Source organism: Acinonyx jubatus, chromosome E1 (genome assembly GCF_027475565.1).
Source record: "Acinonyx jubatus isolate Ajub_Pintada_27869175 chromosome E1, VMU_Ajub_asm_v1.0, whole genome shotgun sequence".
Classification (NCBI taxonomy): Eukaryota; Metazoa; Chordata; class Mammalia; order Carnivora; family Felidae; genus Acinonyx; species Acinonyx jubatus.
In genome coordinates, this window is record NC_069397.1 from 56,769,138 (window position 1) to 56,796,378 (window position 27,241).

The window sequence follows — 27,241 nt, forward strand, 5'->3', positions numbered from 1 at the left end:
GAGCAGCCACATCCACAGAGACAGACAGGAGAATGCAGGGGGCAGGGGGCAGGGGGACGTGGTGCTGCTGGGGACAGAGTTTCAGTTTCACGAGATGGAAAGCTTCTGAACACTGCTCACACAACGATGCGAGCCGGACCCTACACTTACCACGATAGATGTTATTTTGTGTGCGTCGTACCGTGATTAAAGATAAACACACAAGAAGTTAACGGCAATATCCCGACTCCCTCGTTTCTGCTTACTGTGCTCGTCTGCCACGACCGACTCATGACTTCACTTTTGTGTAGAGTGATTTAAAAGTGTCTCACTGCCAACTCACGGCCTAGGAGATTTTGAAGGAATGTGCATACACGACGTGGACGGAAAAGAGTTAAACTAGCGTGTGGCTAACATAACCGATACTCAACAGAGAGGCCCAAGGCACCTGCTAACAGACTAGGAGAAGAGCAGATACGTTAATGGTTTTATAACCATATTCTGCATCTTGATAACAGAGTTTGGATTTTTTTTAATGTTTGTTTATTTTTGACAGAGAGAGGGACAGAGCATGAGCAGGGGAGGGGCAGAGAGAGAGGGAGACACAGAACTGGAAGCAGGCTCCAGGCTCCGAGCCGTCAGCCCAGAGCCCGACGCGGGGCTCGAACTCACAGACCGCGAGATCGTGACCCGAGCCGACGTCGGACGCTCAACCGACTGAGCCACCCAGGCGCCCCCATATTCGCATCTTTAGGAAAAACTCTGCTCCCACCCCGGTCGGCTCATCTAACCACTGCCCTAATGACTCAAGCCTCCTTAGTTCCGAAGAGAAGCTATCTGGGCTTGGGGTGGGAGGGGACACTTGCTGGGGGTTTTCCTCACCTAATTAGTTCTGTGACCTTGGGCAAGCCACCACCTCACCCTGCCCCACGAATGGGCCTGTCATCATCACCGCCCTTCTCCAATGACAGAACATGTACTGAACAGCCCCACAGACACCTGGCTGGTTCAGCCGGAGGAGCGTGCAACTCTAGGTGCTGGCGTTGTGAGTTTGAGCCCCACACTGGGTGTGGAGATTACTTAAAAATAAAATCTTAAAAAACAAAACAAAACAAAACACACACAGCCCCATAAACCGTCCTGGGAAAAAACAAGCTATTCTACCATTTACCTTACACACTAAAGGGAATTGACACATTTTATCTAATAAATCCTAGAACTCCAAGACTAGCCAGCCAACCAAAGGGAAAGGAGGTCAAATTTCCAGGCAGGAAAAGGGACGAAGTCATAAAATTGTACCCTAAAAGTTTGCTTGAGAAAAACAAAGTTAACATCTGCTTTCGATAAATGCTAAGAACTAGCAAACAACCGTTTTAAAACCCTCCCCCTTGTCTAAAGCCCGGCAGCTAACACGGGATCCAGCTGGAGGACTGCAGAAGGTTCTCGCCTGCGTTCAGACGTCCAAGCTCCGTGTGCAGCCTCCCTGTGCAAGGCCGGGTGTGATCACAGAGCAGGGAGCAGAGCCGCACCAGCTCAGCGGGAGAACCATTTTCTCACACTGGCCTCCGTGACACAGAGGCAGAGCGCTCAGCTCTGGGGGAGCCCCCCAGACACCCCGAGTCACCCGGGCTTGCCCCCCCCATCTCCTGAGGAAGGGGACCGGCCGCAGGCGACCTCCGGCTTGCCCAGCTGCGCTGCCACCCCCCTTTAGTCCAAAACAGGGGCTCCGTGCAGGTTTTAGGAAGCCGGTTCTCTCTCACTTTACCTGTTCCTAAAACCTATTTGGATGCCACCTCTCTGTAAAGCCCTTAATTTTTTGCACACTCAAACATTCTCAGCTGGTCTAACAGCTGCAATGGACCCCGAGGACCAAAGTGAACGTGCAATTCCAACTCCTGGAAGGAGGGCTACCCGGACCCAGGAACGGCTCCACTGGACTCAAAGAATAAAACAGAAACTCACGGGGTGGGTCCAGAGGGGACAGAATCGCCCTGAATCCGTCCCTCTGCTTCCTGCTGTCCTAGCATTTCTCACCTCACCCCGGAGGGCCACCGACATCGGTGATGAGCTTCTTCCTGAATCTCAGGCCGAGGGTTTGGACACCTGCCCCCAAGGAGCTAGTGGAAAACCCTAGGTCGGGGGAGCAGAACGCGAGACCACAGGCAGACGTGCGGAGACAGCGGCGCAAGCCAGCCCGGCTGCAAAGCGTGACCGAGCGGGGCCCGGGGTCCGCACACTGGGCGCGACCCCCGCGACGCGCTCACGCACCCCCCGCCCGGCCTCTTACCCGAGGCAAGCCCCTCTCCTGCAGCCCCAGCGTCCTGGCAGCGCCCCGGTCAGAGCCTGGGCAGCTCGCAGCTTTCCGCTTCAGAGGCCGCCGCGGAGGGCCGGCACCGCGACCCCATCGTCCCGGGCCCCGGGGAGCTCCCGCAGCCCTGGGCGGACGGAGGGACGGAGCGAGCACGGCATGTGTGACAGCAGCGGAGAGGAGGCAGCGAGGAGACAAAAGCCAAGAAGCAAGCGGAGACCGAGGGCGGAGAGGGAGCGGGTCCCGGCGGGGAAGGCTGGCCTGGACAGAGATGGCCGCACGGAGCTGCCGCCTGGCTGCCACTCGGCGCGTGTGCCGGGGGCTCCTCGCGGGCAGGCGCATTTCCATGAATGTGATTACAGCCGGCCCCTCCCACTACCCCCCACGCGGCCTCCTGGGGGAGGGGTGCGCCGCCAGCTCGCAGGCAGGCTGCGCTTGCTCTTCCCTTCCCCCCCCCCCGCCCCCCCCAGGAGCAGAAGGCTGATGGCTGCTTCCCTGGGAGGACGCAGCGCTGCTGTCAGGTGCCCTCTCATCACCGAGCGGACAAACGGAGGGCACCCCCTGAGCAGGCAGTGACGCCGACCAGACCGGGTCCACACGGGCGCGCCGGCCTTCCTGGCGGAGGGGTCACCTCCCACTCGGTCACCAGAGGCTGTAATCTCACATTCCAGCACGTTCTGGATAGGAGGCGTTCGGCAGGTTGAATTCGGGGACAGTGGCTGGGACAGGACACATCACTGCGGCCCGAGAGCTCTCAAACTTCGGACGGCCCGAGGACACCCCAGGAGCACCATGAAAACACACACACTCGGACCCGCGGACCCCAAGACGCGGGCTCCACGTTAGACCAGAACACAGGATGACCCCGGGGCAGCTGTGCACAGGCCACCCGGGGAGAAAATGCTGCCTTTGACTCACAGGGGCAGACACAGGTCTCAAAAGCAAGTGCCAAACAAGGAGAAAAGACGCAAGAGGAACCGTTAAGCACAGATCAGGGCTCTCTGACCCCGGCGGCACTGCTGACCTCCTGGAGGGTCACTCCCCGTCCTGGGGTGTCCAGGGCGATGCAGGGCTGTATCCCTGGCCTGCACCCACTGGACGTCGGAGCGCCCCCCCCCCAGCCCCCTCCAGATGTGACAACCAAACAGGTCTCCAGACGCTGCCCAATGTCCCCCTGAAGGCAAAACCACTGCTCCAGATAAACAACAAGGGAGGGGGGAGAAAAAAAACAACCAAAAAACATCCCCACACCCTCCCCTGACTTCTGCTAGGAGGTGCCCCCACCCCCACCCCAGCCCTCGCCACGCTAACGTGGGTTCCCTTCTCTGTGGATTCCTCGTCACCATGACAGGGTCACCAGACCCGACCCAAATATCCCAACTCTGCAGCCCAGCAGAGTCTTTTAAGAAACAGCCATATGAACAGTTTTATTTTTGTGTCAAAATGGCAGTTCTGATCTACAAGAATCATAGCAAGTCTATGAGAAACAAACACGAAAACTATTTATAAACTCTTCGTTTTAGACTGCAAAAGGAAACAAGCTTTCTGCAAAGGCGAAGATGGACCGCCACCCCTCCCCCACACACTCCGGCCACCCCTCCCTCCCACCCCCGCCCGCGGAGGGTCCGCCACAGGGGTTTCATCTGCGCAGATGGACCTCATACTGTAAATGTACAACCACAGCTACGTCCCCTTGTTTGCAGCATTACTGATGTTTACAAAAATACACACACACACAGCAGGTGGCTCCTGACCTCTCCCCTCCCGTGCAAGGCTCACTGCCACCCACTGCCCACTCCTCCTGCTGTGCAGGCAGAGGTCCTACAGCCCGCTTCACCGGCAGCGCGTGAACCTGGACAAAGTTCGGCCTGAATGTGGGCCACGGGCAGCTGGGAGCAGAGGCCACCAGAGTCCGTTGCGGCACAAACAAAATGACCCACAAAGTGAGCGGACCGGAAGTCAGACGAAAAAGCCGCCAACGAAAGGCTGCAGCATGGCCCTCCTCAGAAATAAAGAAGACAGATGCTAAAATAAATAGCCCCATGATCAAGGTCATGAAATCACAGTGATCAAAGAAAAAGACCGTTCAAAGGCCAGTAATCTCAGGAAATCTACAAGCAGAGAAAATTAAAAAAAAAAAAAAAAAAGGTTTTCTCAGACTGTTAATTCAACAATCTTAAAAAAAAAAAAGCTCATACCACCCATAAACAAGGCGCCCTACTAGTTACTGTAGAAGATACAGAGACGCTCAGAGATGCCTTCAGCCCCCCAAGAGCCCCCTTCCTTCTGGAGGAAAAAGAAGCAAGTACGTGCAAACACACACTAGCAACAGGTGCCGTGGGGTCGGGCCCGTGAACGCAGCGGCCAGGCTGCCGGAAGGCTCTGCAAGGGGCCGAGGCCAGAGCCGGGCAGCAGAGGGCACTCCAGGCTGGGCAGAGTGACAGTCTCACGGGGAAAGGGGAGAAAGAACACTCTGGAAACGTGTGGAGAAGCTGGAGTCCCACCGTGTCCTCTGAATGTGACACCAAGACATCTGGACTCTGCTGTTGCTGAGCCGGAGAGAAGCACTTCAGGTGCGGTGAGAAGTGGTGGGGAGGGGCGTCAGAAAGAAAGAGCGGGCTTCTCAGCAGTCACGGTCGCGAAGGGACAGGGACACAGTGCGTTTGTCCAGTGCAGTAAAAACCTGGATTCCGAAGCGGGAGCAAAGAACTGAGTGTCCTCTGCCGCCCCCTAGCGGCTCAGGGCTGCAACTGCAGGCTGACACAGGGCTCCCCCGCGCAGTGCTCACGGCTTGGCTGGCCCTCCGTCCTGCCCTCCCTCCTGCTCTCCCTCGGCCAGCGCGGCCCGGGGCGCACGGAACCGGCCAGTGACCCTTTACCACGCGTGCGGGGGAAGGCGGCAGCACTCACTTTACTTGAGCCACAGCTTCTGAGGTGGAGATAAATCACCATCTTTCAATTCATCCAGGCCCCACACGGGCTCATCCTAGGTGTCGAGGCGTGAGGCACGGCAAGTCCCAGCTGACCTGGGCAGCGGCCCCGGGCCCAGCACGCAGAGCACCTGATTCTCCGTCCCCCCCCCCCCCCCCCCCCCCCCCCCCCGTCCATGTGACATGGCAGCTGAGGCGTGGAGCTCTTCAACACTTCCGCTCCATTCCTGACCCTTAGAAGTGCTTAACTTTCCTTTAGTAAAAGGGAGAAGCATAAATACTTCTTGCCACACATCTGTTCCCACCGGGCAGGGCCTGAAGGTCTCTTAAGAGAGCAGCGCTTTCTACTCTAACCCCAAAGGAGAAAAAACCCGGCTCCCAGAACCACACCCTGACCCTGATCAGAGTTGCTGGGGATCCAGAGAGGGTTTTCTGATTTCTGAGAGAAGCTTCCGAGGGGCTGGAGGCCCGGGACGGGCGGGCGCAGCTGGGACAGGCACGGAGGGCCCAGCCGCGGGGCCGGGCCAAGGGCGTATCCGTCCTGTCCTGAGAGGCTGCTCTCAGAGCCCTCCACCTCCGGCTCTTTGCAGAGCGCACGGCTGAGCCACCGGGAGCCGCGCTGCGGGGAGGAGGGCCACGAGAGGGCCCCAGTGGGTGGGCAAAGCTTAGTTCCACGTTCTTTGCGCTCCGGGACCCTGGGTGGTGCTTCTCTGTCTCCAAAATGAACTGGAGAGGCGATGTGATCCATGAGAGGGTGGGGGATCTGGCTGTGAATTCCTGACACCAGGGAGGTTTCTGGTGGCCTCCCCTCCAGGACAAACAGATCCTCTCCTCTTGGCCTTTATCCTGGATGGTCTGCTGTGACGGGTTTCTCTGGACAAATTCCTTCCCATCCCCAAGGCCTGCACGGCCACTGCGGCAGGGCCGGCCTCTCACAGCGGCAGGAGAGTCACCAGGAAAACAAAGGAAAACCCCTACAGGAAAAGGTCTCCCCTCAGTATGTAGGTCACGGTTCCTAAAAGTACCTTTACATCAGGGCACCTGGAGTGGGTTGGGCGTCCAACTCTTGATTTCAGTTCAGGTCATGACCTCACGGTTCGTGAGATCGAGCCCCACGTTGGGCTCTGTGCTTGGGATCCTCTCTCTCCCTCTCTGCCTCTCCCCTGCTCATGCTCTCTCAAAACAAAGAAAGGGAAAAAAAAAAACTGTATCACCAAGATTTTTACAGAAACAGTATCAATGAAATAATATCAAAGTCCTTATGAAAATATTTACATACGGACAGTCCAGAAAAGTACAAAGGAGAAAAAAGATGAAGTTAGAGAGTCGCTCCTGGTGACTGACGCTCACGAGGCTCGGTGACGGGAAGCGGCCCGGGGGACACTCAAGAGAGGCCGACACACCTGGCCGCATTTCAAGTCACAGGGTCTCGGGGAGAAAAGACACACTAATATAAAGAAGAGTGGGATTATTCGGACAACGGTGGTGTGGCAATCAGCCAGGCAGCCATTCGGGGGGGAGGCTAAGCTGAATGCCTACCTCATTTATGTCAAAGTAAATTCTAGCCGAACCAAAGATTTTAATGTAGAAAAAGAAACCATAAAAATTCTAGAATAAAGCACGGATTACTATGGCCATAGTCCTGGAGAGTATGTTTCCTGCACTGAAACGAAACGCCTGGGTGCAGACGTAAGCAGCCAGGACCACAAACACGCAAGCACGTGCGAGGGTGAACTTCTGTAAGTCCCAAGGACAGGAGCACGAAGACCAGAAAGTCACCGACAAACACAGCGGGCCGAGGACACACAGGCAGACACGAGGAGAAACACACACGTGGCCAACGTGGAGAGATGCCCAAACGCTCTAAAAATTAAAAATTCAAAACACGACAATCAAAACACGAATACCATACTGCTCTCCGTCATTCCGGCAGAAATTACAATGTCTGACGACACAGGAGACCCTGGCGAGGACGTGGGGGCACACAGGCCAGGGGCGTGTAACCTGGCCCAACCTTTCCACAGGACCGAATCTTAGAAGCCACGTGCTTTTCAATTCAGCGAATTCCATTTAGGAATTTACCCAACACGCATCCTCCCCAAGACTGCAAAAATGAAAGACTACTTAAACACGATGTGGTCACTAAGAGGAATGAGATAATCCGGGAGTGCTAATCTAGAAAAATCTCTGAGACACACTCCGTGCAACAGGAAACCACAGAACACTAGGTGTGTGAGAGCACAGAAGACTCTTGAGAAGGACGCGCCTGAAGGTGCTGACGGGGACTGTCTTCGGAGACCGCGTGGAAAGGTTGCGAGCAAGTGTGGGTGTGGACGCGTCACTTGCCACCTCACCGCGTGTTTGCGTCCACAGCTCAGGCAACACGGTATGCTCAAGTTCCTATTCAGAGAAAATATGGAAATGCCACCAGCCACTTACCTACACCACAAAATACTTGCCCAGATTGACGCCTAAATATTTCTTTTGTGGAAAAAAGTACACCTGACTTCTGTTCTAATGTCTGTAAAACGCCTGCTGTAGCCACACCATTCTGCTGTGGTTTTGTACGTGGGGCTCTGCCTGAAGTCTCTGCACCAGAATCCTGAACTCTAACGGAAGATACCGAAGAAAGGAGACTCTAAACACCAGAAAGAAAGGAGACGCAGAAACAGCCACTGGCTCAGAAAAGAAATTCACCGGATCTTTCTTAGGTCAGAAGCTGAGCTTTCGGGAGCCCTCTGTGCAGTAAGGAAGCTCTTTCCTTAAGGAAGGAGGGGCGTGCTGGGGTGAGTGCTGACCGCTGGCGGAGCGGAGCGGAGGGAAGTGGGGCCTGACCTGCCCCTCGGTTTCCTCCAGTGTGTCGCCCACATCAACGTGGGCAGACACAGCATGTACTCAGGGGACACGCACAGGAAGTCACGAGATCGCCAGGCCGTAGCACGTGAACGTGGGTTCCTGGCGGAGCCGGCCGTCCCTCGGGGAGCCCTGGTGATCACAGCGGCCAGCCAGGCAGGACTGACCGGGTCAATGCTGAGGCTGCACGGGTCTGAGGCCACACTGGGGTCGGTGACTGTCCCCGCTGCAAGACGAAACCCCCACCAGCCGCAGCTCTTCAGACAGGAGAGGCCTTTAGCAGCTACAAGTCTACTTGTCACAAGGAAATCTCAGCCCAGTGGACAAGTAGTTAGAGGAGCAGAGACGAGAACAACGTATAGCCAGTCAAGCTGCCTTTGGAGGGCTGTCAAAATGCAAGGGAAAAGGGAGAGCCCGGCACCGTCCAACACTTCCAGAAGGCCTAGCCCTTCAACCCGCAGCAAGCCGCATGCAGGTGCTACCGCCCCCACCACAAACACACCTCAGCGACCCTTCCAGAAGCAGAGAGGGTTGATGGCAACAACAGGAAGGTCTCCTGTTCCCGAGGCCCTGTCCGCTGACCACTTTGTAGGCAGATACACGCTCCGAAGGCCCAGACCTGGGCCTGCCTAGACCCACGATACCTGCCCTCCCTTTCTACCTACGCTGGCTCCTGAGACAATTCCACCTGCTGCCTTCCACACCCCACCTGTGTGTCGGACCCCGGGCCCTGACCGCCGGCGGCCGGGCCCGTGCTTTCATATTCCATAACCAAGGGAACTCGGGAGGCCGCAGAAAGCCTCAGACAACGGGTAAAGGTTCACTCTTCTAGAGGGGCAGACCCAAGCCTCATTTCTGCTCGCCTTCCTCACCAGAAAGAAAGGGCGGTTCTGTGCACTGGGAGCGACGTCTCTGGTGCGCCCGCAGAAGGGCCTAGAAGATTCCGACCAGAGCCAGTCCCCTTCGAGACCTGCCACAGCAGATGGTGAAGCAGGTCCGCTGGGAGGTGCTCTTGCTTCAAAGTGAGGATGCAACCATTTTGATCTGCAAATCACAAACTCAACCCCCAAGGAAGGGAGCAAAACCTATCTTAATTCTAGTTACGGTGCGTGGGCCACCCCTCTCCCTGTGCACCGCGCCCTAAGCGGTTTGCCCAACGCGAGGCCGGCACAATCACGAGGATCGCGCTAAGACGAGGGGATCGGGTGGGACGCTATTCCAGGCGCCACCTGAGAATCCACTACGCTGGTGGGGAGGCACTCTACCTCATTCCATCCCACCCCTCCCTAGACTCACATGGACTCTCACAGCTTAAGATTTTTCTCTTCCGTTCCCGCTGTTATTTGGACGAGATCAGGAAGTCCACCTGTGAACTCTGCGTATTTCCTGACGATGAAATGCGCACGGTCACGCCCAGTTTTATAGACGAGGGAAGACCCGCTCAGTACAAGTAACCTACTGAGAGAGGCCAATTCGAACTCACTGGCCAAGTCCTTAGCTCTTTATTTCCTCTTACTGGAATAATCGCAGGCACTTCCACTTACTGAGCACCTGCACAGGCCCGGACTGCGCTCGGAGCTCAGATTTAAACGGCTCCGGCCCCTGCCCTGCACAGAACAGCAAGGCCAGACGGGGAGGCCTGTGAACCTGTAGCCACGGCCCACGCTGCCACAGGGGCCACGCACACCCGGCACTCGGAGGACGCCTGGGGACACCAAGAGGCCTCCGGGAGGTCAAGCCTCTGAGCCAGGACTCGAAGGGCGAATGGACTCAAGTGGGGAAGCAGAGACTACTGTGGACGCACATACCGCGCAGGGCGAGGAGGCCGGGAAGCGGCTGGTGGCCGGGGACAGCAAGCACCCCTGGGGTCAGGGCCCAGGGTGCGTCGGGACTGGGCTGGCACCCGGAAGACAGCCTCGCCTCCGCCTGCCGGGGCCTCGTGTTCCACCTACAGGGGAGCCTGGGTTCTGGCCCAAAGGCAAGGTTCGAGGGCAAATCAAGGGGGTAGACTACGCACCGAAAGGCCAGGCTTGTGAAGACACTGCCCCATTCGGTGCACCGCGTCCGCGCTGGCTCCCACGCCTACAGGACACTGGAACGGGTGCCGACGAGCCGACGAGTGCAGGCACCAGGGAAGGACAGCGGCCAAGAGCACGTTTAATTTACGGATTACGGGTCTGAGATTCGTGCAGCAGGAAAGGTCTCACTTCCCTAGAGACATTTTCAAACCCCCACTTGCCCTTCATCCGGGGTGTCCTCAGCGTCCTGGGCACTAGTAAAGGCAGCTGCTCTGTGAGGAGCGTAATGCGGACAACTCCCCTCCCCCAGGGACCCCGGGGACCCGCCGGAGGGAGGCCCGTTTGCTCCCTTCCCGTTCACGTTTGCCCGAATGCCATTTCTGTGTCTCCTCGTAATCCCTCGGGCGTTTATTTTAGCGGCAGTTAGAAGGGCAACGCCGTCCTCCCTCACGTCCCCAATGCACAACAGGCCAAAGCGCTCCTGGGAGGCGATGAGGGAAGTGGACAGTGGCCCGCTCTTGACGGTGACTCACTCAAAGCAAAGCTGCCCATTAACCCTGTCTCTCAAATCTGAGCCCGAGAGTCCTCAGTCCCCAGATGGTGCCCGCTGTCACCACTGGGCCAAGCGCACACAATGCGCAGCTCAGGCTGGATCAGCAGGCCCTCCGGGACAGCCAGAGGCCGATGACACGGTGCCCTCCGAGTCAGCCTCGAAGTGACTGTTCAGCAGGACCCCTCCTGGGTCTGAGGCCAAGCTCACCTGGACCACCAGCGGCGTGTAAGAGTGACCAGCGGTCACTGCCCAGGCCAGGCTCACACCTGCTGCCCCCGAATCATCGGTAAAGTGCTCTCTTCCACTCTTGCACGTATCCCCTTTCCAACGAGAGACCCTGGCTACGGTGGACCCACCTTCCAGATACAGCACCTCCCATGTGGGCTGTTCAACGCTAACCCGGAACTGCCTCTCTTTATGCCCCGTCTTCAAAAGTATCATCACGAACACCTGTATGTCCCTCCCTCCCAGAGTCTTTCCCACACGGTACAGCTTTCCAAGTCACCCGCGGATACGGGCCAAGATAATCTGCACTCAAGAGGTGAAGCTTTCCAATGTATCTTATAGTGAACCAGATAAGGAAAAGCATAAAAATGACCCCCAGAACTCGTTCCAACTTTCACAAAATCTACTGTGAAATCTTCAAACTCATCCACGTACTTCATTACTGACTACAAACCGGTACATGTTTGTGCTGTGTCTTCCAGCATTGAAACATTGCCATCTGGTGACGATATCACAAAACAGACACACGTCCACACGCGAGCTTCAGAACGACAGAAGGGGCTTTCGCGCACCTCCTTCCCAGGGTCCTCGGGGTGTATGGGTCACGTGACTTGTTGCCCCTTTACTTAAAACGTCACGGTCTATACAGTGTGGGTGCGGAGAGGACCAAGGAAGTTTACAGACCCCTCAGGGCCTCTGGCGGCCGGCAGCAATACCGAAAGAGGAAGATCAAGTTAACCCCGAACGGCCCCTCCGTCACACCTCATTTAGTGCCAACGGACGCCTCCGAGGGGCTCTCCCTGGTCGCTCCGATCCGCACTCCTCACCATCACTCTCAGTCTGGACACGGGCCAGCCCCGGCCTCCTCCCCGCCATCGCACTCTCCGGCCGTGCTCCCGAAAACAGCGAGAGCGAGCCCACAGCCTGGGCTGCGCTCCCCCCGAGAGGCAGCACAACTGTCATCCCGGCATCGCCCACACGGATCGAGAGAGACCTCACCCCCACTCCAGACGCCCGGGCGGGGCTGGGACTCACCATCCTCCTCTTGGGTTTTAAGGACCATCTTTCCCCACCAGAGCAGGGCCCCGAAGGTTGCTAGGTTGTGTTTCTCGGAGGCCAGCTGGCGCGGCCGAGCTCCCCTGGGCGGCGGGGCCAGGCGGGGCGGGAGCACCTGCGGGGCCGCCGGGCGCCGGGACAGCTCAGAGCGCCTTCCTGAATGCCGGGGACCAATGGGCCTCCCGCGGCAGAGGCGTCACGGCCACCACCCAGTTCCCGGAGTCGAGCTCAAGAAGCTTCGGAGGAAGTTCACCAGTTAACCGTCTCCTCCTCCCTGGAAGCAGCCCGAGGCCGGCGCCCAGGAGCCCGGCAGCCGCCCTGCCGGACTCTCCTCCGACTCAACCACAGCGACGGACGGGGCGAGCCCCCGTGTCCCTGCACCTGGCGAGCACTTTCTCAGAAGAGAGTCCCATAAAGCCCCGGTGCTCAGTGCTCTCACACCGAGAGGGCGGCACACTTCCGAAGAGAATGACTAAGACACCGTCATCGTTACGGTATGCTCTGAGGTCACAGGCTAAAAGGAGAAGGCAGATTTTAAGAGAGAGAGAGAGAGAGAGCAAGCTAGGGAGAGGGGCAGAAGGAGGAGAGGAAGAAGAGAGAGAGAGAGAGAGAGAGAGAGAGAGAGAGCAAGCTAGGGAGAGGGGCAGAGGGAGGAGGGAAGAGAGAGAGAGAGAGAGAGAGAACGAACCTTAAGCAGGCTCCACACTCAGCACAGAGCCCGACACAGGGCTCGATCCCATGACCCCCAGGATCATAACCTAAGCTGAATCAAGAGTTGGGACACTCAACCGACTGAGCCACCCAGCCAAGAAAGCAGATTTTGAGAGGAAAAAGAAAATTCCAAGGACATTTCCAACACAAGTTCGGTTTTATCCCCTCTCTATTTTCTCCTGTGGGTTCGTTTCCGCATACTGTTATTATATTCACGATACGTGTTTACTGTTGAAATCAGATGAACGGTAATGAGGAAAAAAGCCTATCACTCAGGAATAACCACTGGTGACACTTTGGTATGTATTATTTATATTCTTCCAGGTTTTTGTTCTGTGTATTATATTCTCACTGTCTCTTTGTACACACACATGTACAAATAGATCTTTTACCTCTATAGGTACCTTGGATCCTATATATGACGTGTATAATAACCATGTATGTTACACAAACACGTATCTCTTGAAATGTGTTTATATCATCTCCAGAGATGATACATCTAGAGTATATACATCCAGAGAGAAATATAGATCTGTAAAGAAATAAATACATATACAGAAAGACAAAAATTCGATGTTTTACATGCTTTTTTATAATCGGCCATTTTTTACTTATGACAAACGTTTTTCCATGGTGACGGACGCAAGCCGATCACGTTTTTTGTCATTCACAGCATAGACGGTATTTAACCAATCCCCTACTGTAAGACTTCTACGTGGCTTCCACTCTTCCTGCCCATCTCAACACCCACGGGCACACATGCTGGCAGGCCCTTTATCATCCCCTGAGCAAACGTTCTCAGAGCAGAACTGCTGGACCTAGATACCGGGTCCCCTCCTCAGTTACTTCACTTACGAGGGACCAACGAAACAACGTGTGCCTCGGGCGTCATCGCTGCAGGTCCCGTGGCCCGGCCTGGCACGGCTAACGCATGGCCCCGTGAGGGGCTCGCCTGACACCGAGGCCCAGGGGTGTCACCCGACTCGTCCGAAGCCTGAAACCCGGCACCGAGCTCCGCTGCTGGACCCCGACCCCCTCCTCCCGGTAGCCTTGGTTGTGAGCAGGCGCGCGGGACGCGGGGCCAGCCGTCCTGAGGCCGGGCCCTGACCGCGGGCAGAAAGGCACATGTCAACGGCCAGACACCAGAGCATCGCTTCCAGGCACGCTCGGAACGTGGCCCCAGTTGTCTCAGGGCAGCGGCCCCGGCCCACCGTTTCCCTTCTTTGTCTGATAATAAATAAACACACAAACATATACTTTTGGAAACCACTCTGTTTTGTAGAGGCAACTAACATAAACCAACTTCTTACCTTCAGTTCAGTACATCAAAATTACGCTTTCTCTGGCGCATCTCTTTCTGGAACGAGTCATAGACCAAGTCCCCTCCAGACCCATTTCAAAACCTAAGTTACTCATTCCCAAATCAGTATTTGTACCCTCTGGGGCCAGGGCCGGTCTCTGATGCGGATCCCAACTTTTCAGAGGACGGGTCATTTCTACTTCATGTCTGTCAAGCGGTAGAGCGTTTCTCTGGAAAAGATGCCCAAAGCCAGGCCTGCCCCCCCACCCCCACGCCCACCCCCTTCCCGGCATGAGCACCTGCCGCCTTCGCAGACCCTGCCCGAGCCTGCCTCCCCCCTGGCAGGACAAACTTCACGTCTGCTAGTCTGAGAAGTGAAAAACGGCTTCTCGGCGGTTACTGTCTACACTGACCTGATGACCGGTGGTGCTGATGACCTTTACAACAGTCTGAGGTATTTCCTCTTTTCTGAACTGCTTATTCATACTGCTTGCCCATTTTCTTATCGATTTGTAGATTATGAATTCTTTGTATTAAACGTTGCAAACTTTGGGGCACGTGGGTGGCTCAGTCGGTTAAGCGTCCGACTTCAGCCCCAGTCATGGTCTCTCGTTTCGTGGGTTCGAGCCCCGCGTCGGGCTCTGTGTTCACAACTCAGAGCCTGGAGCCCGCTTCCGATTCTGCGTCTCCCTCCCTCTCTGCCCTCTCCTGGCTCATGTGCGCGCTCTCTCTCTCTCTCTCTCAAAAAATAAATAAACGTCAAAAAAAACACATTTATTTTAACGTCGCAAATCTTTTCTCACAACCGGTCGCTTGTTTTTAATAGCAGTTGTGGTATCTTTTCCCTTTATAGAAGCTTCTGTGTGTTACAATCAAACATGTCATCTCTTCCTCCACTGGCTTCGTTCCGGGCACGTGGAGTGCTGGGTACCCCACGGCGTGCCGGGCACCGGCCTCCGTGGCACGTAGGGCTGCAGGGGGCTGGGGAGGGAGGGCAGCGGGGAGGACAATGCACGTACGTGGGCAGGTACGCGCCCAGCGGGTCGGGGCTGGCTGCCCCTGGCCCGGGCCTGGAGCGGAGCAGACGGCGGCGGGAGGGGAAGGCAAGGCCGGAGGGCGGGGAAGGCAGCGGAGAGCTGCGGAGGGCCTTGGGGGCTGTTTTCGGGACTTGTTTCCGCGGTGGGTGAGACGGGGAGGCGCTGCCAGGGGCGGGCACGAAGTGAAGGAGCGGACTTCCGCTGTCATGACTCCGGCCGCGGGGCAGCAGGGGCACACGCAGGGAGACGGGCAGGGAGGCCGCTGCCGCCACCCAGGCGAGGGGCGACGGGACAGTGATCAAAGTCCTGCTCTATTCACTTGGAAGGCAGCGCCAGGGACTTGCTGACGGACTCCCTGTGGGTGTGAGAGAGGTCGAGGGTGGCCCAAGCCCTCTGGCCTGGGCGGGCGGGAGAGGGCACATGCCGTCTCCGGGCGGCAGCCGCCACCAGGGTCCCCGCCCCGGGGCGCAGGGCGCGCCTCAGCCTCTGCCCGGACCTCCCGGACTTCCAGCCCCGCCCTGCGCGGCACCGCGGGCCAGTTCACTTCCCAGGAGGGATTCTGAGGCTCATCCCCACGTGGGGACGGCGGCCCCTTCACGACCGGCTCCTGTCCCGGCTGTGTAAGTTGTTGGCAGACCTGCCGCTCAGGCCTTAAACCGGGAGCACGGCAGGCGCACCTGGCGGGCCACCACGCTGCCTGCCGCGCGGTCACCGCTGTTCCAAAGCTAGCGCAACAGATGCCATTATTTAAAAAGCGAAGTTGTGAATGAAGGGCAACTTCGGCTCCTAAAAATAGAAGTTTAACTACCAAAGCACCAAACTCTACGTCTGACTCACTCCTAAGTGACTGCATTACTTACCCCAGATCCTGGGACATCTTTCAGATTGCAAGTGGGTGCTATTTATAAGCACGTCAGCCAACAGGCAGACACCTGGCCTTCCCGGGCAAACGGAAACAAAGTGCCGCCCTACTCGCCAGGCACAGCTCCGGCATCAGTCCCAAATACAGCACGCAAGATTATACGCGGCTCCTTCAACGGAGCTGTGCGCAAGTTCAAAGCACACTCTGAAACCACGGGGAAAACAAGGAAAAGACAAAAGCGCAACAGTTACCCAGGCCTCAGAGCCGTGTGAGGAATGAGATGGGCGGCCCAGCCCCTGGCCCAGCCCCACAGCAAGTACGAAACCAACAAAGGGAAAGGCAGCCCTTTGTGGCTACTCGTATCCACCTCACACAGGAAGGCGCTTGGATTACAGGTGTTTTGACTCGAGACGTGTTATGTTTTCAATTAATAAAACACCTTCAATAGCCTGAGTCCTTTACCCCCGTCTCGTCTTCTCTGGGGACAGGCAGGCGGGAACGTGCAACCTTGTGATGGTTTGAAATGACGCTGGGAGGAAACGTACGTGAATATCCATGTCACGGCCCGGGGAAACTTTTCTCTCTGCGTGATACCTACATCGGTCATGATCCCAAGGAGCGAGTGTCTGGAGGGTGAACTGAGACAGTGTCTACAGAAGTAAGGGTGGGGTCTGGGGAGACTCACAAGTGGCGGGGAAGCACCCTAGGGTCAGCAGGAAGAAGCACCCTATCAGGGCCAGGCCCGCAGGTGGCGGTGGCTGGCTGCCTTGGGGACAGGACTCGGCTAACCCTCAGCCGCCTGGCAGGGAGAAAATACCTGGACCTCGTTCTCCTCTGACCAACCGCCTGGACAGCCTGGACAACTCCGGCGGGGGCCAAGGGCCGGGGAGCCTGCGGGCACAGTGCACCCAGGCAGCCTCCAGCAGGGCAGGACGGAGAAGGGCGGACCCCAAACCACAGGCTGCCGGGCACCTCTCCTTAGGTCTGCCTCGGCCCCATCAGCTGCCTAGAAGTCTCAGCTCCTCCTCATGGTTTTAAGACCCTTCTTAACGCGACCCTGCTAGCAGCCCCTCCGGATCTTTCTCTGACCCTTCATGCCTGGTTCATCTTCTTCAACCAAAGGAACATGCACACATCGTACAAAAAACAAACAGTACCTACGGCTTAAAACAGAAACCCACAGTTTCCTGCCCAACTGTATCCCCCGCCCTTGCACCCTGCTCCACAGAGGTAGCCCTTTTAGCTAGGCCTTCTGCTAATCACCTCCCTGTTTCCAAGTAACACACCTACACTCTCTGCTCCCGAGTTTTCAATTCTGGACACCAACTGCCTGCCACGATGGACAAAGGCTTGGCTTCTACCTCTCCCCTCCCCCCCAACACACACACACACACACACACACACACACACACACACACACACACTGGCACGCACGCGGTAGAGTCACACGTAAATTCTGGGTTCAATCAACACTTACTATTTCCATAAATACTGCTCACGACTTAGCTATAGAACCTACTGTGGTTAAAATTACCATAGACGGGCGCTAAGTGTCTCTTTTTTTCCGTTTGCTGAGTTCTCTGTGTTACGGGCCGAATGCCAAACTCTCTACACTCAGGCAGGAAACTGTCCACAGGGTCAAACATTCGGAGCAGCCTGTGTTCGGCGACGGCCCTCCAAAAGCCTCCACGCGCCTCTGCGGCCTGGCCTTGAAGCTTCCCCCCGTCCCCCTGGCACTTGCCGGCTCCGGTTCCTCTGATTCCGTGTGTTTTCTTTCCTGAATTACCCTCTGATAACAGAACAAGGACGCGCAGGGGCGGGTCTTCATTGCTGCGTGGATTCTGCGTGTCCACAAATACCCCTCTTCTTCTCTCACACTCGACCGGCATGTTGTTGGGTACAGAACTTAAAATCATTTCCTCACAACGGTGAAGGCACTCCCTCGTCGTCCCCTGTCCCCACGGTGCTGTTAGCTACAGTGCCCTTCTGACTCCCAGAATTTTCCGTGGGACCTTCTTCCCCTCTCCGAAAGCTTTCGAGGCCCTTGCCCTCAGTGCTGTGCAGCTTCGTCACAAGGTGCCCAGGTGCAAGTTCGTTTCCACGCACCATGCTGGCCCCTAGGTAGACCCCAATTCTGAAGTCTTATGGTCTCTAACGATGTCCTACCCTTTTCCTCAGCTGCTCTCAGTGTTTCTGTTAGACGCTGGCCCTCTGCCGTGGATCCTCTGGTTTTTATCTGTTCACCCTGCTTTTCATCTCCTTGTCGAGCCACTTTCTAGGAAGGGTTCTGGCAACGGAGCGAAGGCCTGTATCCACCCAAATCTGTGTGTTGAAACCCTACCGCGATGGAGTCTGGAGGTGAGGCCTCTGGGAGGCAATCGGCTTGTGAGTCCCTGCTCACGTGGGACCAGCAGCCACACGGGGAGAGGCCAGAGGGCAGGTGGCTGTCCCCGTAGCTGGTGGGCACACAGGACGGCCCTCTGGGAGCCAGGAGGAGAGAGTTCAGCAAGAGGCGCTGACGCGGGCCGGCTCTCTGACCCCAGCCTCACACCCAGAGAGAGACACGTGTGCTGCAGAGGCCACCCGGTCAGGGGTACCGTGTCACGGCCACCTGCACCGGACGGCTCTCTGCTTCGTCCTCCACGCTTGGCCCTCGGAGTTCCCTTTCTGCTATTTTCAGGGTGCATGCACTCACTCTTAATTCTGAATATTCCTTCTGGATAGCATCCTGTTCTTATTTCATTAATACCACCCCTAAGACTCTGAAGTCCGTGGCTTTAAAGACGTTCTGCTATGGTGTGGTTCCTCAAGTATCTTTTCTTCCACTTGTGTTGTTCTCCTATTTAACGCGGAGGGTTTTCCTTACACATCTAGTAAACACAGGCTGTGTCTCCTTGTCTAAGAGCCCGGCACCAACAACCTGCTCGGAAGTGGTGTGTGGTGGGCTGGGTCTCCCTGTAAAATAAAAAAGGGGTGCCGCGCAGAGCCCGGGAGCGACTCTGTGGGTTCTCTGTCCTACTAACCCCAAGAGCCACCCTCCGACCTCCCACCTGGGCTGTGCGGGCTGTAACCCTGGCCAGCAGTACCGGGGCCAGGGGGCAGGTGGAGGAGAGACCGGGCGCGCACGCTCGAGGCCACGCACCTCCACATCCTCCTTCGGGAGTCAAACCTTCGTGTTTTACCGAAAGTGGAAGAGACGTCGCCTTGCGGCAAGACACAGGAGAGGAGACCAGAGCCTACCTGCCCGCCATGAACACCTTCCATCCAGCCTCCCGTTTCCAGCCTCCCTCAGCTCCGTTCTCAGAGGCCGATGGAGCCCTGCAGCCTTTCTGAGCTGTGAGGGTAAATCATTCCCCTTCCTGATGGCCTCCTCCCCTGCAGCTTAGATCCTTCCTGGCCAGCTGCCAGCAGGAGGGCGGCACGGGGCACATCGTCACCAGAAGAGCCGCTGTGCGTGGGGGGTGGGGACACAAACACAGCAGCTCTCTGCAGCAAAACACACACACACACACACACACACACACACACACCCCTGCACATACTGCAAACTCTTTGGAAGGTTACCACTGCTTGGGCTACCTAAAAAACACGGATTTAGGGACATCTGGGTGGCTCAGTGAGTTGAGTGTCTGACTTCAGCTCGGGTCATGATCTCACAGTTTGTGGGTTCAAGCCCCGCGTCGGGCGCCATGCCAATAGCTCGGAGCCTGCAGCCTGCTTCGGATTCTGTGTCTCCCTCTGTCTGTCTGCCCATTCCCTGCTCGTGCTCTGTCTCTCTCTCTCAAAAATAAACACACAAAAATAATAATAATGAAATAAAATAAACAAACGACACACATTTGTACTGTTTTCCTCACAGATATGAATAGATCTTGCCCAAAAAGGGGGGGGTGGTGCTGAGGACAAAGGAAATATGTGTGTGTTGCAAAGAAGTCAAACGAAGAATTCAAAGAGCATGGCCATTCCATGACAACTGCGAACCTTGCACCTGGAAGAGAGCGTACTGGGGTTCCTGACTATCTGCCAATACGGACTGCCGTGAGGCAGAGTTTCCAGCACTTTTTTTTTTAAAGCACTCTTATCATCAAAAGAAAAAGTCAAGGGGCGCCTGGGTGGCTCAGGCAGTTGAGCCTCTGACTCCTGATCTCAGCTCAGGTCATGATGCTGGTCATGAGATCGAGCCCCGCGTCGGGCTCTGTGCTGAGTGTGGAGCCTGCCTAAGATTCTCTCTCACTCTGGTCCCCTCCCCACCTGGGGAGGGGGGAGGTCTTGCACTCTCTAAAATAAAATAAAAATTTTTTAAATAAAATGGTTACAAAGGTAAACTTTAAAAAAGTCAGAATCAATTAGGTATATATTAAAAAACAACAATCTAAACCATGCCCTTCTGCCCTTTCCTTTTCACACACAATTTGAATTTCAATTTTTTCCAAGCAGAGTCATTAACTCTCGTAAGGAAAGAATAGGAAGGTACGATTCTTCACAAACTCTAGTCTTCTTTTCTGTGTGAAGAAAATCCATTATCAATGCCATAAAACTGAGAAGCCGTATGTTTCTGAGCTTACACGCATTTTTTCCTGAGAAGGGGGTGGATACATTTATCAGATGCTCACGCAGAGCCCGCGTGCTCGAGAACCCGCGTCTGGGGTCACACTCCTCCCGGGGCGGGTCCAGGTGGCACCCGTCCCGGGACCCCGGCTAAACGACTCCCCACTTTCTGGTGACGGTGGACCAATGTCCCGACGTACTGCACTCGGCAGCCACCATCACCAGCCTCACCAGTCCGGGGAGACTTTCGCAAACAGGTCACAAACACTTTAGAAAATAAGAATGTAACAGTATTTGTGAGGCTAAACGTAAACATCAAAACATCGTCCTCCACAAAGACGGGGAAGCAACAATACTAATTCTCAGATGAGAAAGAAGAAAAAATTCAAACTGTGCTAGAAATTAGTTGGTACAGCAGTTTTAAATGCCTTTTAAAGTAAAAAAAAAAAAAAAAAAAACACTGGATGCGGTAAAGTCAATCTGTGCTGCCCTCTGCTGGCTAAATAAAGACACAGTTAAAAGGCTGACAACTAGCCAAGTTGGCCGATAAATTAAATGACCTTTAGAACATGTATGGGGAGAAAAAGAGGATCTTCATGGTTTACCTAGGACGGGCCATGCCCTGCTGATATTTACCAGTGCTTCTGTCTTATTTTCTGAAATGGTTTTCTTAATAATTAAAATTGGTTTGCCCTTTGTCCGCACACTGGCTCAGTTGTGGGAACAGGTTACCAGCTGGTAGGAACTTGTATCGTACACGTGATAAATAATATATTAACTAGCGTGGGTTACAGAAGGAAACCAGGAGCACGTGTGTGGGGAGCAGGCTTACGAAAGCACCGAATACGATGGGGGGCACAGGATCGCCGAGGTGAAATCCGGGCCACAGTCACAACGCCCCCAAGACAGAAAGACCACGCAGGCCTCTCTCTTCTATGATTCTGTGACATACGAGATGCATTTATGTTCTTCTCTCAATGTCCTGCTTCCCATTCCTCTCTGTGAAGATCAGTAAAACTACACAGCCCCTGCAGGATTTGATGACCACGGCCACCTCTCTGTTTAGAGGCTCGAGCTTGGGGACCCAGGCTGAGGGCCCCCTCTCCCCCCATTGCCTGTGTCTCCTTAGGAGAAGGTCTCACCAACCTGGGAACCTTAGGTTAGAGAGCCTAACACACTTGGAAAACCTGTTCTCCCATTTTCTAGCTACTGGTCACACACACATGGCTCATTATTTTAAGAAGGTTATTTGCTGGGGCCCCTGGGTGGCTCAGTCAGTGAAACGTCCAACTCCAGATTTTGGCTCAGGTCATGATCTCGCGGTTCATGGGTCTGAGCCCCACATCAGATTCCACGCTGGCCGTGTGGAGCCTGCCTGGGATTCTCTCTCTCTCTCTCTCTCTCTCTGCCCCTCCCCAGCTTGTTCTCTTTTTCAAAGTAAAGAAATAATAACAAAAAAATAAAACAAGGTATTTGCTGAGGACTCTGCATTCATTCAAAAAGGGCTTGAGTTTTCACTGTGTGTTCAGCCTAAACAATACCTGTTGAACGGTGCTGCCGACCCTCCAGCTGTGCGCTGGGGCCACAGAGATGGGGACACTGTGCCTCCCCGGCACATGACAGGGATGGGAGGACCCAGGGGCGGCAGCAGTCACAGATGCCAGCACGTGGTGTGCTAAGGACTAATCCGGGAGACCAGGCGCTCCTAGCTCTCAGTGGAAGGATGCCCCAAATCAGTCGCTGGGAGAGTAGGGGGGCAGTCCACAAAAGCGGAGTGACTTCTCGGAAAAATCCTAGTGGCGTTCCCTGGTGTTAAGGAGGAGATCTGGGCAAGGTCCGATACCACCCTGGGCTACCATCCTGAAGGACGCAGACACTGGCCATCAGGGTGAGGAGGTGCTGTCCGGGAGAGGAAGGGCACCTTCAGACAGCGGACCGGGCGAGAGGCCCTTGGAGGCCTGGCTCTTCCTGCCACGTGCACAGGGGCACAGGGACATCTCTGTGCCCACGCAACACTGTCTCATCCTTCCCGGGATGTGGCCCCCAGCCGAACTCTCCTCCCCCAAAAAATCCTCAGTCCAGACACTCTACTCTTTTTCCAAGCTAATTTTATATCCAAAGTCACCCCGGTTGCTGGAGTGTATATACTTTTCCCAGCCAGGAAACCTACCTGAAAAGAAGTCTGCATGGAAGAGGGACCCATTAAATGCAAATTCAGGGATAAAAAGACGGGAAGGTTGGGGCGCTTGGGTGGCTCAGTTGGTTGATTTTGGCGCAGGTCATGACCTCACGGTTTGTGGGATCGAGCCCCACGTCAGGCTTTGTGTTGACAGCATGGAGCCTGCTTGGGATTCTCTCTCTCCCCCTCTCTGCCCCTCCCCTGCTCATGTTCTCTCTCTCAAAATAAATAAACGAACAAACAAACAAACAAAGACAGGAAGGTCCAAGCAGGTAACAGGCTCACGGAGCCGTCAGAGTCTCGTGAGGTCTGCCATGTTAACTAAAGGGATACGTACTAATGCACAACAGGCAATCGGGTAATTTTTAAAAGCACCTTATCAGTTTGCAAAGAAACACAGATACTGTCCCAGAAATACAGAATCTCTTTTGGCATACAAACAGCCACGGAGCAGAGCAGGGGACCCTCCTACCATCACCACCCATCATCGTCATTTCACGACGAGGCAAGCTCAGGACACAGGAAGGGTGTCAGGAGCTTCGCTGACCCCGGCCTGCCAAGAGCGGGCCCAGTGGGGTTCTTCCAGCGGCTGATCTGCTCTCCGTGCTCCCTCCTCCTGTGGGACGCACGCTCTGCCCACGGCAACCAGACAGCAACACGCAGCGTGGGGTCCGGCGTGATTCCCCAGAACCCTGGCGTGGCCTAAATGAGAGCACCTCTACTGAAACAAGTCTAAGAGCCACAAAGGTGGGCCAGTAAGAGAGTCTCCCTGAAGGTTAAATTCCAGTCTTCATGTTTGTTTTTATCAAAGTAAACTGCTTGTGAAATAAAGCATGAAAACTAAATGATCACCCAGGGTACTTTTAACCAAAGGAAGGATCACCTCATTGAAGGCAAAACACACCAAACCTACTTTCTTCTTGTTTTCAATTTTTTAAATAGTTTAATTTCTTTATTTTTCTTTCTTTCCTTCTTCCCTTCCTCCCTCCTTCCTTCCTTCCTTCCTCTCTCTTTCTTTCTTTCTTTCTCTCTCTCTCTCTCCTTCTTTCTCTTTCTTTTAAAGTACGCCCCACGCCTGGTATGGAGCCCAGTGTGGGACTTGAACTCACGACCCTGAGATCAAGACCTGAGCTGAAATCAAGAGTCAGACACTTACCCGAGTGAGCCATCCCGGCACCCCTGAAGATTTTATTTTTAAATAATCTCTACACCCAACATGGGGTTTGAACTCACAACCCTGAGATCTAGAGTCACATGCTCCATCGACTGAGCCAGCCAGAGGCCCCTCTTCTTGTTTCTAATTTAGAGAAGAAATACAGGATTACTGTGTTCCCGGTAGAGGCCCAGGGGACAGGATATAAAACACAAAACGTACAAGTCCCTTCTTACAGCCTGCATAACAAAGGTTAAACGGTATGTGCTTTTCTACAGGTTACTTTTTTCATTTAATAGGTCCTGGACATTTCCCTGTGTTGGAGCGTATGGATCTCAACTTTTGGAAACCGGTACACCGCACGGCAAAGTGTGTGCCGCACTCCCGTTTCCGACTGATGACCTTGAAGTTGCTGCCACGGGCTGAGCTAGATCAGCGTCTCCACCAGGCTTTCCGTGCTTGCACAAGGGTGTCTGGGGAAGACAGTGGGGAGGGCTGAACTACAGAGTGCTGGCGTGGGCACTGAACTCTGTGTCTTGAATCCCTGTAGACTTGCAGAGAAGTGGCAACAACATGGAGTCCGAGTCCCCATCTCCCCGCCCCCCCCCCACCCCGCTTCCCCCACTTCCCCCAGCACCACCTTCTTTCTCCGCCTTACGTAACCCCAGTAGTTACTGCAACCAGGAAGTTAACGCTGGCTGGGCGCGGACAGGCGGCCACACTCCCAGGGACGCCTCCAGCTCTCTCGCTACCGTCCTTTCTCCTGGATCTAATCCAGGAGTCCCCCTGCCTGTGGTCGTCCTGTGTCCTCACTCCCCGGTCTGTGACAGCTCCCTGGTCCTTGTGTCTCGTGGACTTGAGCCCTGGCAGAGGACCGGCCCCTTAATTTGTAGAAGGTTCCCCGGTTTGGATTTGTTGGAGGTTTTCTGATCTCCCTGAGGTCGGGCACTTTGGCCAAAACGACACAAGAGGCAAGGTCGTGTTCTCAGCGCGTCATGTCGGAGGCCCGTGACCTGGCTGAGTCCATTTACTAGTGACGCCAACCTTGAACGTGTGGTAAAGGTGAGCAGCGGGTTTCTGTAAAGTGATGTCCCTGTGTAACTGGTGAGTGCGCGTGGGAGACGCTCTAGAGGGGCGGCCACCCAGCAGTCCGTCGTCCTCCCCTGCCCGTTCACCTTGGTGCCATCGGCCGGCTGCTTCACGGTGGCTCCTGTGGCTTGCAACCCGTCCCCAGCACTTTTTGAGCACTTATAGACTTTCTGCCATCAGAAGATTTTCAAGGCGGGTTCACTGTGTACTTTTCCCTGCCCCAGCCCCGCGATCGACCATTTCGCCAACGATCCCCGGCTTTCAGTGGACTGTGGTGCTGATGGGAAACCAAGGTCTGGGCAGTACAACCACGGGCCGTGGTACCAAACTGCCCCCTCAAATTCCACGCCACACACTACGAGGATGTCCGCGTCCCCCGACTCCACCAACGCTCTTTTGCACTTTGGTAATCTGACGGCTATTATAATTTGTATTCCCCCGTTTACTAGGAATAGCCAACACTTACCGTTATTGGCTATCTATGCTTCTCCGGTGAACTGTTCCTATCTTTGGTCCTCTTTTCTGTTCGTCTTTTTATTAATTTGCAGGTACTCTTAGTATGTTTTGGATAGTAATCCTTTGCTTGTAAGCGTTGCAAATATTTTTTCCAACTGCACTGTCTTAACTTCTATGAGACATCTTAACTTTTTAACTTATGTCACACAAAACAAACAATAGAAATTTATATGTTAAGTCCATTCACGTGAAGTCTGTAAATTATTTTTTCTTTTATGATCTGGGTTTTTGTGATCTTATTAGGAAATGGTGTTCCTTTCCAATGAAGTTGTAAAAATATTCACTTTAAAATTTACATATACACATGTATGTGTATATATATGTATTATATATATTTACATATTTTTGTCATTCTATACTTAAAAGAAAAACCTTCAAGTCAATTACCAAAGTATATACAATACATATGTACACATACACAAACATGTATATAAAATATATATACTTTTTTTAATGTTTGTTTATTTATTTGGGGGGGAGAGGGAGAGAGGGGCAGAGAGAGAGGGAGACAGAGGATCCTCACTGACAGCAGAGAGCCTGATGTGGGGCTCGAACTCACGAACCGTGAGAGCATGACCTGAGCTGGAAGTTGGATGCTTAACCGACTGAGCCACCCAGGCGCCCCTAAAGTATACATGCTCTGATCTATACTCCATCTGGAGTTTTTTTGGTTCCTTTAAGTACAGAATGACAAAGGAAATCTGAATTTTTAAGCTTTTTTTCTGACTGCATAGTCAAGTGCCATCACCATTTGTCAAGAAGCACATCCTTTTCCCGCTGATGGGAGACGTCACCACGGTCAGGACAGGCAGTGACTAAAAGCACAGGCCCAGGAGACAAGTGCCCACAGGGCGGTCCTGGACGTCCCACCTTCTAGGCTCTGTGTGTGGAAGCTGCGTCCTCTTTCCATGCCTCTTAGTTTGCTCCTCTAGGAGATGGAGAAAATCCTCCCACTTCGCAAGGTTATCGTGAAAGTGCTTGGAACAGTGCATCCGTCCAGGAAGCCCTGAATACATGACAGCGATTGTCGTCACAAACCAAATTTGTACGACAAGCATTGGGTCTGTGTAGCCAGTGTTATCCACAGCGACACTAAAACGTGAGGCATATACGTCATTTTAAATCTTCTAGCAGCTATGCCAAAAAACTAAAAGAACGGGTAAAATGATCCTTAATAATAAATTTTTAACCCAACATAATCTGTGACGCTTCAGCATACAACCAATTTAATGAATAATTAATAGGACATTCTGCATGATTTTCTTTGTACTAAGGTTTCAAAGTGCAGTGCACGTTCTATACCAGGGCACACTTCACGTTTCCAACCACGGCTGGTCAGCGCTGGGGCCGGGGCAGGGGTGGCCCGGACCTCTGATGCGGTAGGATCACATGCGTGTGCCTGTGCACACGTGTGTGTGCAGGAAAAGTGCCCAAATGACGGAACATCCGTTCACGACTGCAAAAAAGTCTCTTGGAAAACTAGAGGCAGAGGAATGTTCTTGTCACAGGATGAAGGGTACGTACAATTTATACTGCACGTTATATACTCTGTAGGGAAAAGCTGAAAGCTTCTCCATTAAGACTGAGAAGAAATCTGCCTTTGAACTCAGCTAGAGGATTTTCCAGCCCAATCTTTCTCAACCAGGGAGCCCGGGAGAATCCTAATGCCCTAGCTAGTTACACAGGGCAAGAGAAGACATAAGGAATGGAAAGACGTTAGGAAAAAAAAAAAAGAAAGAAAGAAAAAAACCCATCATTATATCACAGTTGGTTTGACCACACAGAAAAGGTAAAAAACCTTAAAGATGAACTCCTACAATCACTGACGGGGTTGAACAAGGCTGCTGGTCACAACAATATCGCTACACGAAGCACAAATGCATTTGAATAGATTAGCGCCCCACAGGAAGCAGACACTACAGAAC

The 27,241-nt window shown here is 54.3% G+C and overlaps 1 protein-coding gene and 1 long non-coding RNA gene across 4 annotated transcripts in view; one reads left to right on the forward strand and one right to left on the reverse strand.

The window, feature by feature from the left end:
• The window catches only part of CYTH1 (cytohesin 1), an 81,442-nt gene that overhangs the window by 30,534 nt on the left and 23,667 nt on the right, over positions 1-27,241 (reverse strand). The window contains exon 1 of one of the 3 annotated variants that reach the window (XM_015080066.3): positions 11,901-12,033. The exons of 1 other annotated variant lie outside the window; for it this stretch is intronic. In XM_015080066.3, the coding sequence (XP_014935552.2) occupies positions 11,901-11,928 (28 nt within the window). In that variant the 5' untranslated portion in view covers positions 11,929-12,033. Of the gene's footprint in view, positions 1-2,266; positions 2,631-11,900; positions 12,034-27,241 lie in introns of those variants that run through there. One more of the 3 variants, XM_053211740.1, reaches the window with a different exon arrangement.
• Positions 12,273-13,692, forward strand: LOC113597045 (uncharacterized). The gene is made up of 3 exons (XR_003417893.2): positions 12,273-12,415; positions 12,874-12,931; positions 13,306-13,692. It is a non-coding gene; the product is annotated as an uncharacterized LOC113597045 (long non-coding RNA).